The 18,279-nt window shown below is 58.4% G+C and overlaps 1 protein-coding gene across 1 annotated transcript; it reads left to right on the top strand.

The window, feature by feature from the left end:
- Positions 1-2,481: 2,481 nt before the first annotated feature.
- Positions 2,482-17,123, top strand: PPP2R1A (protein phosphatase 2 scaffold subunit Aalpha). Its single transcript, XM_056135988.1, has 15 exons — positions 2,482-2,650; positions 5,778-5,868; positions 8,614-8,714; positions 9,131-9,363; positions 9,708-9,855; positions 9,974-10,129; positions 11,210-11,324; positions 11,412-11,482; positions 11,614-11,748; positions 12,743-12,916; positions 13,003-13,063; positions 13,256-13,410; positions 14,043-14,185; positions 16,641-16,732; positions 16,813-17,123. Exons 1-15 carry the CDS (start codon positions 2,573-2,575, stop codon positions 16,827-16,829), a joined length of 1,770 nt encoding a protein of 589 aa, XP_055991963.1. The 5' UTR covers positions 2,482-2,572; the 3' UTR covers positions 16,830-17,123.
- The last annotated feature ends 1,156 nt before the right edge of the window (positions 17,124-18,279 follow it).

The following is an 18,279-nucleotide window of genomic DNA, read 5'->3' as shown; positions in this document are numbered from 1 at the left end:
GAGCACAGATCCAGGAGTAAGCCCTGAACAGTGCCAGGTGTGGCTCTCAAGCCTCCCAAGAGAAACTTAAATTAAATATAAACTTGGGCACACACCTGGGGGTACTCAGAGACTGCTTCCAGCTCAGTGACTGAGGGTCACTCCTGGTGCTGGGGATGGTGCTCATGACTCCTGCATGCAAAGCACATGTCCCAGCCTTTTGAGCTCCTTAGCACCTCTTTTATGGAGGAGTCGTTTCCTAAATGGAGTGAATGAGTGGGGGTGAGGTGTTCTTCGAAAAGACGCTTGGGTTACTCCACTTCTCTGGGAGTTCTCTTTCAGCTTTGACCTTCAGTGATAGGCAAAGAGTATGTGTGTGTGTAGGTGTGGTGGTGAAGTACCCATGGCCTTCCTGCCCCCAAACCCTAATTCCTTCTTTAAGATGGTCTGAAGGTTGTGGAAGGCAACTCTGCAGAGTGAGATTAGGGAGAGATTGTTAGTAGCTGCCTTAAGGCCATTGCATTAGAGCAAAGAGACTTCAAGGCCAAGTCACAGCATCAGTAGCAGAATGAACAGTCTTATTCAGAGAGAGGAAGTTGAAGGACAGCAGACTATGTCTTGGGTTCTCAGAAGACCACTTGACAGAGCTGTGGTGGAAGGGGGCCATGTGGCGAGAAATGATGATTGGCTGTGACTTGCTCTCAGGTTCAGGGTGAGCAATGGCATGTTTGCTGGCAAAAGTGTGAAGTGCTCACAAAACTCCATAAACACACTGTCCTGCCAAGAGTGGAGGGAGGAGACAAGTTCAACAGACAGTTCAACCAACATACAACTGGTCCTTATCATGGATTATCAGGAGAATGCAAGTCAAAATGACAGTGGGAGATAACTTCAAACCTACATTGAAAAGGCCAGAATAGGCCGGGCTAGAGAGGTAATATAGCTGCTAGGGTGTTTGCCTTGCTTGCGGCAAACCTGGGTTCAATCTCTGTCACTCCATATGATGTCTGGAACCCTGCCAGGAGTGATCCCTGAGCACAGAGCCTAGAGCATGACCTCAATACTGCTTGACGTGGCCCATAAATAAAACAACTACAGCAGAAAAATAAAGGCCAGAAACAAGAAGTGCTAGTGGGGCCACAGAGTGGAGGGAATGATATGGAAGCATAAGCTAGTCTCATCTCTATGGAGGACAGTATGAAACTAGGGACCAGAACCACAGCACAGCGGTGTGGCACTTGCCTTAGAAGCATCTGACCAGGTTCAAACCCCAACATCCCATAAGGTCCTGGGGCCACCACCAGGAATGATCCCTGAGCACATAGCCAGGAGTTAGCCCTGGCCAGGTGTGGCCTAAAAGCAAGAGCAAATAAACAAGCTAATTACAACTGTGTTATGAGCCAGCAGCTCCACTCCTTGGTGGTTATCCAAAGAATACTCTAATCTACCCACCTGGCTCATCTTAGCATTATTTACTGGGGTCAAGGTGAGGCAGGAGACAAGCCAAGTGTGCTAAGAGAGTGAGGGTAATGTTGCACTGTACCCTCAATGGAATCCTAGCCACCTAGGGGAGGAGAAGATGAAGGTACAGCTTTGGGCTCCAGCAGATCTGGAACTGGCTGTGGCTACGCTGGAGGAACAAGCAGCTGGAGACTCTTTCTTCCTAGGTGGGCTGTAAAGTTACATTTAAGGCTTCAGATGCACTAGTGAGGCTGGGAGCGGGACTAAAAAGGAAGAGGATGTCGGGGTTGAGGGATATGGTAGCCTTTTGAAGAGGTGTGATATTGTGCTGATACAACCTACAGCCTCATAAACCAGCTTTAACGGAAAAAAAAGGAATAATAATAAATACACATGATGTTTCAAAGGGCTCTAAATTTCTTGCTGAAAGGTCAAAAGCGAGATGGGCTTGAATCAGACGCACACGGTCTGCTATTTTGGGTTGCTGTTGCAGTTGATCGGAGGTGCCAGGGATGAAACCCTGGTTGGGTGCAAGGTAAACACTCTCTGGGCTGTACTGCGGACCCCCACGGGGGCCTTGAATATCAGCCTTGGCATTAAGAGGCATAAATCAGAGACTCCTCCAGCACAAAGGTATTGGGAGACGGCTAGTGGGAAAGAACAACCTGCAGCACACCCAGCCTCACATGACGTCATGCATTCCTGCCTACGCATGCGCAAAGGCTCCCTTCAGGACTAGCTGAAGGGCAGGTGGTGTTTCCTCCCACTCCTGCCCCTCATTGGCCAGAAGCAACTGCTCGTCTCGCCGTTGTTAGCGGCAACGTAGGCGGGCACAATCTTGGTCGCTAGGAGACAGCACTTCCGTTTCCTCCCCCTTCTCTCCTTGGCTCCAGCAGGACTAATCTCGACCTTGTGACCAATGGAAATGGTCGGTGGGCGGGACTTCATTTGCCTCGGCCAAAGAAACGCGAGCTCGGCCTCGGCGCAGCGCAGCCAATGACGGCGTGGCAGCCCCTGTGAAGCGGTTCGGGCGGCCCCACGCTCTCTTGCCTCCTCCTCCCCGCCCTGCCCCTCCCTTCCCCGTTTCAACACGGCGCTGGCCGCAGTCTGACAGGAACGGGACGGAGCCAAGATGGCGGCGGCCGACGGCGACGACTCCCTCTACCCCATCGCGGTGCTCATAGACGAGCTCCGCAACGAGGACGTTCAGGTCCGGAGGCGCCGGGGGGCTTGAGGAGGACGGGAAGGGGTCCCGCGGGCGCGGGCGGCCCTCGCAAAGGCTCGGAGCTCGCGGGGAGTGGCGGAAGGCGGCGGTGGCCAATCAGTGTTGCGCTCTCATCCCTGGGGCTCGTCGTCCTCGATGAGTCGGCGGCCGCCATTGGCTGTGGGCCCGCGAAGGGGCGGGAGCGAGGGCGAATTCGGAGGGTCCCGGGCCGGGCCCCGCGCGCGCGGCGGCCCCGGGCGCCGCCATCCGGGAGGGGGTTGGGGGCGCGGCGTTCGAACGGGGCCGGCGGGTGATTGGCGGCTGCCCGGAATGGCCCCGGCGCGGTGGGCAGGCGTGTGCCCCCTTCAGTGTGGGGAGGGGCTGCAGGGGCCGGCAGCCGGGAGGTCCCCCGCCTCTCTGGGCCCCTGCCCCGGTGGGCAGCCCAGGCGGCCACTTTGCAAATTCGCCGTGAATGCCCGAGGCGGGTGTGGGGGCTGCGGAGTCAGGTCGGGGTCCGAACCGGTGCCGGCTCCGCCCGCGGACACGGAGGCCAGGGGCACCGCTCCCCGGCGTCTTCCGCTTAGGGGACAGCGAGGCCCGCGCGTGGTGACCTTGTGCGAATCCCGTCCCCTCCCGTCGGCCCGGTTTTCTGTAAGATCCGGGCCGGGCTGATTGTGAGAACCCCACCCCCACCCCCACCCCCCAGCGAGGAGGTTGCGGGGCTGCTGCAGGGGTTATGGAATTACAGAACTGATGCTTCTGCACCTCACTACCGTCGCCGCAGTGCCCGGGACCCTCCACCGCTGACCCTCCCTTGTCTCCTCGCTGTTGTGCCCAGGACCCTCCACCGCCGAACCTCTCTTGTCTCCCTGCCACTGGCCCTCCACTGCTGACCGTCTCTTGCCCCCCCCCCCATCGCTGCCCCTCCACTGCTGCCCCTCCCTCCCTGGCCACAGGCCCTTCACCCAACCCTCCCTTGTCCCGTCCCCTCATCCAAAAAACCATGAAGTATCTATTATTGGTAGAGAAACAAAATAGTGAATAAAATGTAGTGTGTTAGGCTTCTAGGCTCATAGCAGCTAGAACAGTTTTGCAAACTTTGAAAAAAAGTTCTTTTAATTGAAGTACTGGTTTCTTCGGCACACAGTTCCCACACCACACTCACCACCAGGGTCCCCGTCGCCTTCCCTGGATCTCGAGCCCCTCCTTTTCAAACCCCAGCCCAGTTCTGTGCATCAGTTCTCCTATTGTGTTGATTTTGGCCCTTTGTTGCTCCCTCACTGTTTATCTTTAAGTCTCACCTAAGGGGACAGAGGGTCACTCTGTATCTGTAGCTTTCCTTCCAGCTTCACTCAGCATGAGATGCGCTAGTTCCATCTATGCAATGCAAATTGCATGATTTAGTTCTTTTTCAGAGCTCCATAGTACTCCATTGTGTTTATATCTCACAGCCTCTTATTGGGCATTTGGATTGTGTCCAGATCTTGTCTGTTGTACCAAGTGCAGCAATCAGCATAGGTGTGCATATAACCTTTGAAATCAGTGTTTTTGTGTTTGGAGGTAGGTGCCAAGAAGTGGGATCATTGCACTGATGGGATTTGGTTCCTAATTTTTAGAGATTTTTCGTTCACTTTCTATAGAGCTGCACCACATTCCATCCCCAACAGAGGGTGAGGGCCCCTTTGCCCCAGCAGCCCCTCCAGCACTGGCTGTTTTCAGACTTTTGGATCTGAGCCATTCTCCATGGTTCTGAGCCGATAAGCTCAGTATTGTTTTGTTTTACATTTTCCTAATCATGAGATTTTTTTAGCATTTTTTTCATATGTTTCATTTTTTCATATTAGCATTTTTTTCATATGCCCCTTGGCTGTTCATCTGTGTCTTTGGGGAAATATCTGTTCATCTCTCCATTTTGGGATGGGACTGTTGGATTTTTTTGTTGTGGAGGTTTTTTTTTTTGTTCTTGTTTTGGGCCATACTTAGCAGTGCTCAAGACTTACTCCTGGCTCTGCGCTCAGGGGTCATTTGTGTTAGGCTTGAGGAACTGTATAGGGTGCTGGGGATCAAAGGTGGGTCAGCCATATGCCAGGCAAGCGCCCTCCCCACTGTGTTTTCTTTTTGGCCTTGTTAGCTTTGTTTGCTTTATAGATCTTAGCTTTTTTTTTTTTTCAAAGCGGAAAATCATTTCTACAAAGTCAGCCTTAGTTGGAGGCTCAGTTTGTTTTGACTCAAAAAAATTACTGGTTTTGTTTACTTTTTCCAGTGTTGAAATCATTTTGCGATTTCTATTTGTGATTTATTTTCATTTTCAAGACATTGTGGTCCAAGATGGTTGTGACTCTCTTCCTGTCTGCTTGATTTTGGGGAGATGTGTTTGGGGGCCCAGCGTGTGATCTGTGTGAAAAATGTCCTGAGTGTCCTGGAGAAGAGTGTTCTCAGCTAGGCCAGTGTCTCCCACTTGCCCCTTCAGGGCCAGAGTGGGGTCCTGCACAAACAGGTGGGGGCTGTGGGTTGTGACAGTGACTGAGTCTCATGGTCACGTGGGGTGGGGTTGCAGGCCCAGGTGGATGACAGGGAGCATGATGCGGGAGCATGATGCGGGCCTGCGGGCCTCCTGGAGGCAGCATGCAGGGCAGGGAAGACCTAAAATAGGATCTCCAGGGCACAACGTGCCGAGTTCGAGAGAAGGGCGTGTGCTTCACAGTGGCCAGCCAGGGAGGGTCTCGGAGGATGGAGTCGGAGGCCAGAAGCTGATCACACTTAGGGCCCTTTGTGTTTGTGTGGGTGCCGTGGTTGGTTCAGGTGAGGCCTCCCCAGGGCCCTTTCAGAGGTTCTCTTGTTCCCCAAAACTTTTTCTCCTTGCAGTGGGGACTTCCGCTTCCCTGACTCCCGGACATAGCTGCAGCCTGCTGGGTCCTACGTGCAGGAGATGCGGGGGGACAGGGCTGGGGAAGGGGCTCAGTATAGATGACAAGGGGAGAGACGGTGCGGGGAAGTGGGAGGCACTCCTTGCCAGTGTGACAGCCTGGGAGATACTTGGTCAGGTCGCCCACTCAAGGCCACTAGGTCAATGCTTCTGCATCCCTGGACCTGAACTCCTTGACCCCTCACCTTCTGTTTGCTGTCTCTGCAGCTGCGTCTCAACAGCATCAAGAAGCTGTCCACCATTGCCCTGGCCCTGGGGGTTGAGCGGACCCGTAGCGAGCTCCTGCCCTTCCTCACAGGTAATGGGGGCTCTGGGGCTGCTGGGCATGCCGGGAAGGGAACCCTGGGGCTTGGCCTCTGTGTCTCTGTGAATCGCTGGATTCACTGTGCCTCTGAGATGGGGCAGCCCCATGGCTTGCAGGTGGGAGCCATCCTTGGGACAGCCTGTCTGTCTGCAGTAGTGCTTGCTGCGTGGCCCCGGGTGCCAGACTCCCATCGTGGAGTTTGGCTGAGTGCACATGTGTTCTTAGGAGGCCCAACTGGGAGCATTCAGGGAGGAGGCCCTGCCTGGGAGCATGTAGGGAGGACCCACTGGAGCACGCAGAACAGAAGCTCAGTACGAGGTGTACCTGATGGGATGGCGGGTCAGCGATGGGGCCCCTGAATTCTTCCTGCTGCCTTGACTTCTCTCTGTGGATCTGGCAGAGATTGAGAGTGTTTTGTTCTTCCATGTGCTCCTGGGCCTGAGGTGGAGAGGGAACACGCCGGCCTCTCACTGGCAGCAGCAGGGGGTGGCACCAGTGACAGGAGCGCAGGTGGCCGGTGGCACACAGGTGCCAGTGACCAGTCCCTGCTGGCATCTCTGCAAGGCGGGGACAGAGGTGACAGGTGATGGGCGTGGACGGGAAAGGGCGCATGAGTGACTGTGGGTGCTGTGGAGAGACTCCCTGGCTCCCTCTGCACCAGGTCTGGGAGTCGAGAGATTGGAGGTGGGGGAATAAGTAGCATAACAACCCTGAAGTGCTTGTGGTGTTGAGTAGTGAGGGTGCGGGGGGCAGAGAGGGGCAGAGGTTGACTTGGGAGGCAGTGGCGGGACTGGTCACCAGGACAGCCCGGCTCCTGTGAGGATCCGCAAGCCAGATCACATGTGCCTCAGTGAGTGCTGGGGTCTTTACCGTGTCACAGAGCCTCTGGCCCTGGAGAGTTGAATGTAGAGGTGTTCCTTCAGGATATAAGCCTTCACTACTGTGAAGGCGCGTCAGAGGTGTGGTGACCTGCGCCTCAGGAGGCGGGTCGAGCTGGGCTGGGCTGGGCAGAGCAGCAGGGGCAGGAGTGCTGTTAGGGCAGAGCCGCCTGCTGGGGCTAAGGGTCTGCTCCTGGGAGAGCTAACTGCAGACCCTAGTTTGGGGAGCACTGGCGAGGAGGACCACAGAACCCGGGTCTGCTGTCACTGTGCTGGGCCATGAGGTGGCAAGCCCTGAGGCAGGGCTGCTGTGACTGTCCCCATCCACGAGAAGGACAACTCCGATGAAGCAACACTCTGGGCTCACTTCAGTCGGGCCCTCTGACTGCTACAGAGCAGCGGCCTAGTTAGCAGGTTACAGCGTTGGCACCCCTGGGGCCCTGGAAGGGAAGCGGCCAGCGGGGATCGGGGGCTGGGGAGCAGCTGGCTGCACTCGAGAGCTGTGACTGAGGCCCTGACTGAGGCCCGTAGTGTGGGGGCATGCATGCGCTGAGCCTGAGTCTCACAGAGGAAGACTTGGGGGGGAAGGTGGTTGTTTCCCCGTGGGCCTCTAGGGGTCAGGCTGGAGACGAGTGGATGAAGGTGAGGGTGAAGTGGGAGGACCAGTGAGGAGAGTCTTGGCTCACCTGCCAGGTGCGGTGAGGGAGGAGGGCAGGTCTGGGCCAAAGGGCGGGATCGCAGGGAGGGCAGGGAGCACGGGAACCCTGCAGAAATGGGACAGGTGTGACTGTTCTCGGGTGTGACTCGCAGGCCAAGGACTCGGGACTGAAGGGTGAGTGGGGGAGTCAGGACTGAGGGTCCGCACGAACTCTGAGTTGCTCAGAGAGGAGGCAGGTAGGGTGGTGGGAGCTGCTGACACGGCCGGATGCTGAGGCCGGAGCAGGCGAGTGGTGCCACAGTGGGCAGGCTGGGCTTGGGAGGCAGAAGCACAGTGCTCGTTCCCGTCATGCTGAGCCCATCACAGAGTGATCTGTTGCTGCGGGCCCAGGAGAGCCCCAGAAGTGAGAACAGCCTTGGCACCATGATTAGGGCTGAGAAAAGCAAAGAGGCAAAGTGAATTGTGGCACGAGGTGAATTTGAGCCCCTCCCCACTGTGGTGAGGGTGATGGGAGATAGTTCTGACCCAGATTGCAGGAGAGGGATGTGTGCGATGACCCATCTCTCACGGCATGTTGTCCTGCCATCTGCAGGGCATCCTGGGAAATGTGTCTGCAAGAGCACTGCCACGCTCTCCCCAAGGTGTCAAGGATTGTATCACACTTTCTGCCTGGGAGCTCCCTGTGCTGGCACTGGGCATCCAAGAGGGCTAGTTCTGGACTCGAGTGCTCACCCCGTGGTTAGGTCCCTGTGGAGGAGGCTTGAGCCCAGACTGAGCTGGGCCTGCCTGTTACCTGGCACCATGGAAGGCTCAAGGATGGACAGTTTTCCAGGCCCAAGAGAGGAGCCGCTCCTGGCTGAGAGCAGTGCTAGGGTTGTGCTGGGCAGGGGAGGGTGGTGAGCACCACATCGTCCAGGACAGAAGTGGGAGTGGGGCCTGCCTGACAACTCTGCCCACTCCAGGGATGGAAGGAGGCTGAGAGTTTGGGGGAGTGGGGCACTGGCCGTGTGCCCTGAGCTTGGGGCCTCTGAGGGAGTGGGGTGCAGACTGCGTACCCCAAGATGGGGCCCCTGGGGGAGTGGGGTGCAGGCCATGTGCCCTGAGGCGGGGTCCGAGGGGGAGTGAGGTACAAGCTGTGTGCCCTGAGTCGGGGCCCCTGGGGGACTCTGCCATGTGGGACGACTGACACCTTCCTGTTGGCAGACACCATCTATGACGAGGATGAAGTGCTCCTGGCTCTGGCGGAGCAACTGGGCACCTTCACGGCCCTGGTGGGAGGCCCCGAGTACGTGCACTGCCTGCTGGTGAGTGGGGCAGGCCTGGCTGCGCTGGGGGTGGGGGGTGGGGCGGAGTCTGGGGAGGGGAGAGCTCTTCAAGAGCAGATGAGGAATCGCTTTGATCCCAGTCTGGGACAACATCTGATCCAGTGAGACGTGTCCCAGCCATGCACCTGGCAGATCTTGGGCTCGGGTCATCTGTGGTCCCATGCAATTTCCTCTCTGCTCCTTTGTCCTTCGGTAAAATGAGGCTCTTTGGGCCCATTTCAGCCGATGACCGAGGGCACCGTGGCAGGCCCTGCATTCCATCAGCACAGGAGACGACCCCCACGGAAGCCCCCTAGGCCCTGCCGCGGGGTTCTTGAGGACACACCCTAGTTGGTGGTGGACCCGAGTGCCGGGGCTTCTCGGTGCCCATGGTGATGGGTGGTCCTGTGCCCCAGCCGCCCCTGGAGTCATTGGCCACGGTGGAGGAGACGGTGGTGCGAGACAAGGCAGTGGAGTCCCTGCGCGCCATCTCCCATGAGCACTCGCCCTCTGACCTCGAGGCGCACTTTGTGCCTCTGGTGAAGCGCCTGGCGGGCGGCGACTGGTTCACCTCCCGCACGTCGGCCTGCGGCCTCTTCTCCGTCTGCTACCCTCGCGTGTCCAGTGCTGTCAAGGCAGAGCTTCGACAGTGAGTGCCACTCTGCATCTCCGAACCTGACCTGTCTCATCGTGTGTGTGTGTGTGTGTGTGTGTGTGTGTTTCTCCCATGCCCCTGGGCTTCTGTCTACTCTCACCCTCAGTTCTTCCATGTCCTGTGGCCAGGGTGGTCTATCCTGTCCTCTCCGGCATCTCTGCAGGTCCCCTGCCCTGCCCCAGGACCCAACGGCAGGTCTAAGGTCTGCTGTGCAATTTTCATTCCTGCTGGACATTGAAGGGGCGCATGCTTGCTCAGGTCCCCCTGACCAGGCCAGGACCCAGCAGGCTGTGCCCTGCTCCCGCCTTGTGAGCTGGGGTTTCTCCCCCCATTCCCAGGTACTTCCGGAACCTCTGCTCAGATGACACCCCCATGGTGCGGCGGGCCGCAGCCTCCAAGCTGGGGGAGTTCGCCAAGGTGCTGGAGCTGGACAACGTCAAGAGCGAGATCATCCCCATGTTCTCCAACCTGGCCTCAGACGAGCAGGTGGGGGGAGCCCGGGGCTCGCAGGCTGGTGGCCGACGGGCCTCTCCCCGGGTGGGTGGTGCCCGCCCGCCCCGCCCTGCCCGCCAGCTCCAAGGCTGAAGGGCCCTTCTCCCCCCAGGACTCGGTGCGGCTGCTGGCAGTGGAGGCGTGTGTGAACATAGCCCAGCTGCTGCCCCAGGAGGACCTGGAGGCCCTGGTGATGCCCACCCTGCGACAGGCAGCCGAGGACAAGTCGTGGCGTGTCCGCTACATGGTGGCTGACAAGTTCACAGAGGTGGGGGCCCTGGGGCCCTTGGGCTCACGGCAGGAGGCCACCCTACAGACTGGCTCCAGGATTGGGGTGGTCTGGCAGGGCCTCATTTCAGCGAACCAGGTGGAATTGTAGTGTATTGAAAAAGGATCTGAGGCCATGTGGTAGAGCTGGCGAGAGAGAGTGGGGGGCCCAGCGCTCCCCTTCCTGTTGGACTTGCCTCTGCAGAGGGGGCCGGTGGGGCTGGCTGTGCGGAGGGAGCCTCCTGCCTGTGCCCACTGGGGGCAGGTCAGTCTCAGAGCAGGTCTTGTCGTGGCCAATCCTGGGCGCCCCTCTCTGGGTTACAGCCACCCCGAGAGTTTCCTTTCACCTCCATCCCCTAGTTAGGGGGTTGGAGATTTAGGGCTCTAGTAGCTCTGAGGTCCTGAGGGGAAGGGGGCATGGAATGAGGGATAGGAGAAAGGACACAGGTTGGTCAAGAACATGAAAGTTTAATGAGTCAGAGGGTCACCAAGGGTAGGTGGGACCCTGGACTCGTGACAGCACCAAGCACAGAAGCAGCAGACACAGAGCTAGGTGGGCAGGAGCTGGGGCAGGGGCCATCTCTACACAAGGGCAGCGTGTGCCGCTCTTCGGGGGATTCCAGGGTGGGGTGGAGGGCAGCGGGAGTGGCTGGCAGGTCAGCAGGAGGGGTCTGCAGGTTGGCCAGCAGGCGGGCAGGGCAGGCCAGTGGGAGGGGCTGCAGGAGAACAGGCCAGGTGGGTAGGGAAGGTCGAGGTGCTCAGGGCAGACTCCTGGCTCTGTGCTCAGGGTTCTCTACTGGTGGTGCTCAGGGACCCTATTTGGCCCTGGGATGGAACTGGGGTGGGCCATGCCAGGCCAGTGCCGGCGTCTGTGGCGGATTCTGCAGCTAGATACTGTTGCAGGTAAGAGTGGAGACCCAAGAGCCACAGGTGGGGCCCCATGGCAGCCCACCCAGTTTTTTCTGTCCAGTGAGGAAACTGAGTCACAGGCTTCGAAACCCGCTGGCCTTCGTTAGGTGTCAGCTGAGTCTAGAGCTCGCGTGGCGATATGGCTCCTCACCCCCACCTTCTCCGTCTGCAGCTCCAGAAAGCAGTGGGACCTGAGATCACCAAGACGGACCTGGTCCCTGCCTTCCAGAACCTGATGAAGGACTGTGAGGCCGAGGTGAGGGCCGCAGCCTCCCACAAGGTCAAAGGTCGGTGCTGGCAAGGGGGACAGACCGAGTGGGGGCTGGGGCCTGACACTGGTGAGTGGACTCACCTCCTGTCTGTCCCTGCCACAGAATTCTGTGAAAATCTCTCCACGGACTGCCGAGAGAACGTGATCATGACCCAGATCTTACCCTGCATCAAGGTATCAAAGTTGGTGGAAGTGCAGGGCAGGCCTGAGCCCGGGACATTTTGGGGGATGGTTAGGGGCACTCGGGAGCGGGGGCCTGCGCCTGCCTCGGGGTCTGGCTGGTGATGCCCTGCTCACGTCCCCAGGAGCTGGTGTCGGATGCCAATCAGCACGTGAAGTCGGCGCTGGCCTCCGTCATCATGGGCCTCTCACCCATCCTGGGCAAGGACAACACCGTTGAGCATCTCCTGCCCCTCTTCCTGGCTCAGCTGAAGGATGAGGTGAGGGTGGATGGCGACTGGTCCCTATGGGGCTGCATGGCCACCGGGCACTGATTGGGCAGGCAGTTCCCGCCCTCCCTGCCATCATGGAGGCCCCGGGCAGACCAGACAGTGAGTTGGATCCTCTGCTGCTGAGCCCGGCTGTGGGGCAGCCCTGGGCAGTCCTGGGTACCCCAGCCCCAGCCCACTGGCACTCCTTCCTGTGCACCAAGGTCCAGACCCTGAGGCCCCCGAGGACGGTGGCTTCAGCATGACGCCCTCCCTGCCCATGGGCTGCTGCACCTTCAGCACCCCCAGACCGTCAACATGAAGGGGGGCATAAGACTGACTTAGAGGGGCCCGTGTTAAAAACCAGAATCCCAACGAGGCACCTGCCGGTGTCACCTGTGTCTGTCCTGTGGCCATGTAGTTGGGGACTATCATGGAACTGGGTGGCGCTGACCGGGCACTGGTCGATAGTCCCTCTCCAGAGATAAGAGAGACAGTGCTATCTCTCCGGCCTCAGAGACACTGGCGAGTGGGTAGTCCTGGGGACTTGCGATCGGACAGTGCTTTGGAATGTGCCAAGTTTGGGCACTGGAGACAGGCCTTGTCCAACCCTTTATTGCACGTCAACTTATGGGGGTCATAGACTCATCTCCACACTCGCTGCCAACCCCACAACTTCTTGCCATCCGGAGGTCTGCGCTCCGGTGGGCCCCTGCCCTGACGAACTGTCCATGAGACTTTCTTGAGGGGTGCTTCTTGTGAGGGGTCTCGTGAGGCATGCAGGCCTGCAGCCCACCTGCATCAGCTTCCCACGCTGCTTCCTCTCCTCCTGTGTGTGCTGGTGCCTTCTGGGGGCGGAAGCTTGGCTCTGGCGGCACCGGGTACCCGTGAGGGGGCCTGGGTGTGGGGGTGGCAAGACTCTGAAGTGGTTCCAACTGTCCCTGGAGGCTGGCAGGTGTCCCCCTGCCCTGGGGCCACTCTGAGTCCCCCTTCCCGCCCTCTGCAGTGTCCTGAGGTGCGGCTCAACATCATCTCCAACCTGGACTGTGTCAATGAGGTGATCGGGATCCGGCAGCTATCGCAGTCACTGCTGCCTGCCATCGTGGAGCTGGCTGAGGATGCCAAGTGGCGTGTGCGGCTGGCCATCATCGAATACATGCCCCTTCTAGCCGGGCAGCTGGTGCGTGGGCTGGCGTGCCCTGGGAGAGGGGGCTCAGAGCCGTCTCACACGGTCAGCTGCCCTGACCACCCCTCTGGGTCCCGCAGGGTGTGGAGTTCTTCGATGAGAAGCTGAACTCGCTGTGTATGGCCTGGCTTGTGGACCATGGTGAGTGCCCGGACAGGTGGATTTGGCCCTCCCCGAGTGGGCACCCTGGGGGCGGCCCCTGTGGGAATCACTTATTGTCTCCCCTGAGTCCTTTCCTGGGCATGTCACTTCACCTCTGGGCGTGGGGGAGCTGTGGACGTGCTGCAGGAGGGACCCCTTGCCAGGCCTCGGTGTGTGTCCCTGCCCCCACAGTCTATGCCATCCGCGAGGCCGCCACTAGCAACCTGAAGAAGCTGGTGGAGAAGTTTGGGAAGGAGTGGGCCCACGCCACGATCATCCCCAAGGTCCTGGCCATGTCTGGGGACCCCAACTATCTGCACCGCATGACGACGCTCTTCTGCATCAATGTGAGCCACCCGCCCCGCCTGGGAGGGGGGATGACCTCTTGCTGCCCCGGCTTCATCCCTGAGCACAACCAGTGCCTGAGCCCCTCAGGCAGTGGCTCCAGCTAGAGTGGGGGGGGGGGGGGGTGGAGGGACCCAGGGCGCCAGGAGGGGACCCAGGGAGTTGTAGGCCTGAGTTCGGAGCTTCTGGAAACATGGGGTGGGGGGAGGGGCTCCAGGCCTCTGCAGGCGCCTCCCCATCTCGACGCCTCATTCCCCTGTGAGGAGATGTGGGGTGGGGGGGGGCACTGCACAGAGCTCGGGGTGCGCCTGCACTCTAGAAGTGCGCTTGCCTGCCCCCTCACAAGTGCCCCAGAACCCGACAGTGGGAGATAGATTTGAGAAGCCACATGACTCTGCAGAGTGGTGCTTTGAAGCCCCTGGATTGGTGGGAGAACCGTGCCCAGGGCAGTGGATCCAGAGAGTCCTGACTGGGCACTTCGGGGCAGGAAGATAGGTGTGAGGGGCAGGGGGGCCCCAGGAGCGGACACTTGGGCTTGAGGGGGCCAGTTCTCTGGGGCTCTTGGTGGACAGTGGGGCCAGGGTAGTAGTTCCTTGTGATCATCTTGTGCTCCTGCTTGTTGCCCACTGTCCAGGTCCTGTCTGAGGTCTGTGGACAGGACATCACCACCAAACACATGCTCCCCACAGTCCTGAGAATGGCCGGAGACCCTGTTGCCAATGTCCGCTTCAATGTGGCCAAATCCCTGCAGAAGATTGGGCCCATCCTGGACAGCAGGTGAGTGTGCCTGGGGCTGGGCCTTGGAAGGCAGAGGGAGTGCCCGTCCGGGGCTTGGCACTGCTCTTGCCTTAGGATACCTTTGGCCTGTCTGTCACCTGCGCTGTCCTCGGAGAGTGAGTTCACGTGACCATGAGCATGGACACTCCGGAGCCTGGGGCAGGGTTAGAAAACGCGCGTCCAATCGTGTGTCTGGTTTATCAGGCGCTAGAAACCCCATCTCAGGAGCCAGTTACTGAACATTGTACCCCTGGTGAGAACCATGTGAGCTGAGAGACTTAATTGTGGTGCTTGTGGGTGGGACAGCCCAGACTCCTCAGGGCCACTCAGCATGACCAGATGCCTTCCTGAAGAATGGCCATCAGGGGCCAGAGCAATAGCATAGTGAGTAGGGCATCTGCCTTGCCTGCGGCTTACCCGGGTTCGATCCCTGACATCCCATGTGGTCCCCCGAGCACTGCCAGAAGTAATTCCTGAGTGTGTGAGCCACGAGTAACTCCTAAGCATCTTTGAATGTAACCCAAAAAGCAAAAAAAAAAAAAAAAAAGAATGGCCGTCAGCTCTGGAATTGATGTGAAAATGCAGAGATCTGATCATGCCGAGATGACCCAGCCAAGGCTGCAGACTCAGGGTTACACACAGTAAATGTCTACGCAGCAGAATTCCAGGACTCAGATGGAGACTGGAAACAGACTCTGGAAAACGTGGCCAGCCCCATAGGGGGGTTGGTGTTTTTTGTAGATGGCTCAGGGAGTGGGTTGTCCAGCAGGGGGAAACACCGTCCATCTCTGTGTGGAAACAAATTAGATAAAGTCCCAGAGGAGAGAAAAAAAAGATTTTAGAAGAAGGTGTAGAAATTGTCAGGACTTCTAGCACAGATGGTCATCCAGCTCCAGAGGGTGGGTGATGGGTGAGTAGCCTCTGAAGATGATGAAGGCCTTGCCAGGAGATAGGATCTCAAGAATCAAGCTGTGGCAGGGCTGAGAGGGCGGGGCGGGGGGGAGCAGGAGTCTGAGCTTTAACTCAGGACTTGGCCAGGGCGCCTAGGTGCCATTCAGTGGGACAAGGGACACCCTGGGGAGTTGGGAGCAGATTGAGACTCGTGTGGGTGCTTGCAGAGATGTCAGGAGCGGGTCAGCCTGTGGCAGGGTGCACCCTCGGGAAACACCCCTGGAGATAACTGTGACACACTCACTGGCACAGTTGGGAAGAGCAGTTTGGTAGGGCAGCATCGTGGTTCCCGTGGCAGAGGGGAATAGGAAGAGCAAACGCAGGTTCCCTCCTGAAATGTGGGAGAGCCATCCGCCAGGTAGGCACCATCTATGAGCAGGTCCTCCCCACCCACTGCAGAGCTGAGACTGCTGAGTGGTTGTGTCAAAAGTGGATTCATGGTGGGCTCATCCACATGAGCCACAGCAGGGTAGCCAGCATGTCCCCATGGGCAGCGTTGGTGGGTTCAGCTGCCGAGCACTGTGTGGTCTCCTGGTACTGTGCTGGCCCCAGCAAATAAGTGCACAGAGCAGATGATTCATTCTTTCAGTGTGTGTGTGGAGAGGGAGGGAGGGAGGGAGGACAGGGGGCGTGTAGAGAGTCATACACTCTTGAACCCATGTCTTCATGCAGACTCCGAAAGATGTACACTGGGGTTTAAATAAATTTTTGTTTTTGGTTTTTGGGTCACACCAGCAATGTTTAGGGATTGCTCTTGGACTCTGGGCAGGGCTTGGGGCGTACAGCATGCTGAGCCTGCACCCAGCTCTCCCCACGGCCCTGCCATTCCAGCCCTTCACGGTTTAGAAGTTGGTGAAATCCATCTTGGAGTGAGGACAGGGCAGGCAGGCTGCCTGGGGGCTGCCCTTCTATCTTCCTTCGCATCTGTCTGGAAACAGCCCCGTGCAGAGGCCCTCTCTCCTCCTCATAGGGGGCTGTTGCTGTGAAGACCCGTGCAGAGGCCCTCTCTCCTCCCCATAGGGGGCTGTTGCTGGGGGTTCCCCGGGTAAGGGCGGCTGAGTGGGGCTGTGTCTGACATTTGGGTGCTGCCCATCAGCTGCAGTTTGGCCCATGCTCGTGGGCGTGTGTGGAGCAGAGACGTTTCTCTGGGCAGGGAGAAACCAGACTCTGTGACTGGCTTTATGGGGGTATCTGGAACCTAGCCCACACTTTCTCTATTGGGCGTGGCTTAACATCTGGTTAGTCTGTGTCTTCGCCAAGTCTAAGCCCTGACAGGGCAGCCAATGACTGGGGGTGCCACGCCCACATGCCCCATGAAGTTGGCCTTGGAGAATGTTTGGTGTCCCTGTGCCAAGCTGAGACTTGTGGCTTCTGGGAGACTGAACCCACTTTCCCACTTTCCCAAACCATTTGGCTTGTCCTGTGCTTACATCCATCCTGGTTTCTGAGCACTGGGGTCTGTGCCCAGCTCCGCCTCACCCACCCTGGCCTCCCTACCCCCCAGCACCCTGCAAAGCGAGGTGAAGCCCATCCTGGAGAAGCTGACCCAGGACCAGGACGTGGATGTCAAGTACTTCGCACAGGAGGCTCTGACGGGTGAGCACCAAGATGGCGGGCGGCGGGTGGGTGCTGGACAAGCAGGAACACCCTTCTGATGGCTTGTCCCATCCCCCCAGTTCTGTCCCTCGCCTGATGCTGGAAGAGGAGCCAGCGCCGGCCACTGGTGCCCGCCCTCCACGGGAGACGGTGGGGGCTGCCGCTTCCTGTGCATGGTCTGACCCAGGCCCCACCCCAGCACGGTTCTTCCTCCCCGGCCGAGGCCCAGGGCGTTCTGCATCAGAGGATGCCAGCACTCGGCCTGCGGCTGTCGGGGCCCTTCACCCCCTCGCCTCCCTCCCTTCCCAGTGGTATTTTTGTGTTGACTGTGCCGTTTTTATGTTATTCCTCCACATCCCTCTTTTCTCAGAGAAATAAAGGTCTAGAAGGAGTTGGTCCCTGGGTGTCTCTCGTGTGGATTCACTGTGGGGGAGAGCTGCTCCTGGGACCAGGGGGCTCCCTGGGCATCAGGTCCAGCTGGACCAAGCCCTGCTCCCTTGCTGTCCAGCCATGCCCCGCAGGACTTGCTCTGCTCTGCTCAGAGGCGGCTGTGAAGACCGAGTGAGTTCACTCATGTACATTTGGTGACCGGGGGCCAAGACGGCTACTCAGAGGACACACTGGACGCTGTGTGCCCCGCGGGAGCCTAGGCTCACAGGATTGCAGGAGCCGAACACACCTGCTGGCCCTCTGTCTCTGACCGCTGTTCTGTACAGCCATCTTCATTTGGAAAGTACCTGTGTTTCAAGAGAGTGGGGTAGATGGGGCGTTAGGTTCACAGCCAGCGGTCCCTGAGATTGGAGCTGTGTGACTGCTGCCACCTTGTGCCAGGCACGTGCCCTCTCCCAGGACAGCGCAGTGAGTGAGCTGGGTCCTTGTGGCCTGATTGGGTCATTTCCCAGTGTCCCTGGGGATCTGGTGTGTGACTGGACTAAGCCTGGCCCGCAGTGTGTGGATGGTGGCTCTACCTTGCATCCTGGCTGAGCATGAGAGTAAGTGCAGCTGCTGAGGAACAGGTTGGGGGGTGCGGGGCAGTGGGGCCCTGGGCCTCTCTCTGCCTTCCCTTTCTTGGTCAGTCAGAGATGAGAGATACAGATGGGAGGCTGGGCTCTGGCCCAAGGGGACAGTGAGAGGCCAGTCTGCCGGGAGATTGGGTGCCAAAAGGAGGCACAGGGCCATGCAGGACCCCCTGCCAGTGACAGTGCTATGAGCCCCATGCCCAGGAGGGAAGAGGAAGGTGTCATATGAGCTGGCTGGGGGACCAAAACAGAACGGGGACAAAGGTGGAGGGAAGTAGACACTGTCTCTGAGGCCCAACTACGAATGACTGTAATTCACGGTAATTACGTTTTTATACGCAGTATGTTTGACTAAAGCAGTATGCTTGAGTAAATAACTGCGTATTGTTCTAGAACTGAATATCCAAAAATGTATATTTTTAACTATTTGGGCTTACGACCATGAGGTTTCCTGTGTATCACTGTGGCAAAGGACAGCCTGGGTGCAGTGCAGTCTCGTCTCTGACCAGAAAGGGATTCACTCTCAGC

The sequence above is a fragment of the Sorex fumeus genome, unplaced genomic scaffold (assembly GCF_029834395.1).
Source record: "Sorex fumeus unplaced genomic scaffold, SorFum_2.1 ptg000122l, whole genome shotgun sequence".
In the NCBI taxonomy this organism is placed as follows: Eukaryota; Metazoa; Chordata; class Mammalia; order Eulipotyphla; family Soricidae; genus Sorex; species Sorex fumeus.
The sequence above is the reverse complement of the archived record's forward strand: the minus strand, read 5'-3'. Positions and strand labels throughout refer to the sequence as shown.

Bases quoted from the DNA above. Each gene is read 5' to 3' on its own strand.
- PPP2R1A (XM_056135988.1), top strand. From the start codon at position 2,573: ATGGCGGCGGCCGACGGCGACGACTCCCTCTACCCCATCGCGGTGCTC. The intron at 2,651-5,777 runs GTCCGGAGGCGC...CTGTCTCTGCAG, and splicing joins TCCGCAACGAGGACGTTCAG to CTGCGTCTCAACAGCATCAA. The intron at 9,364-9,707 runs GTGAGTGCCACT...CCCCATTCCCAG, and splicing joins GTCAAGGCAGAGCTTCGACA to GTACTTCCGGAACCTCTGCT.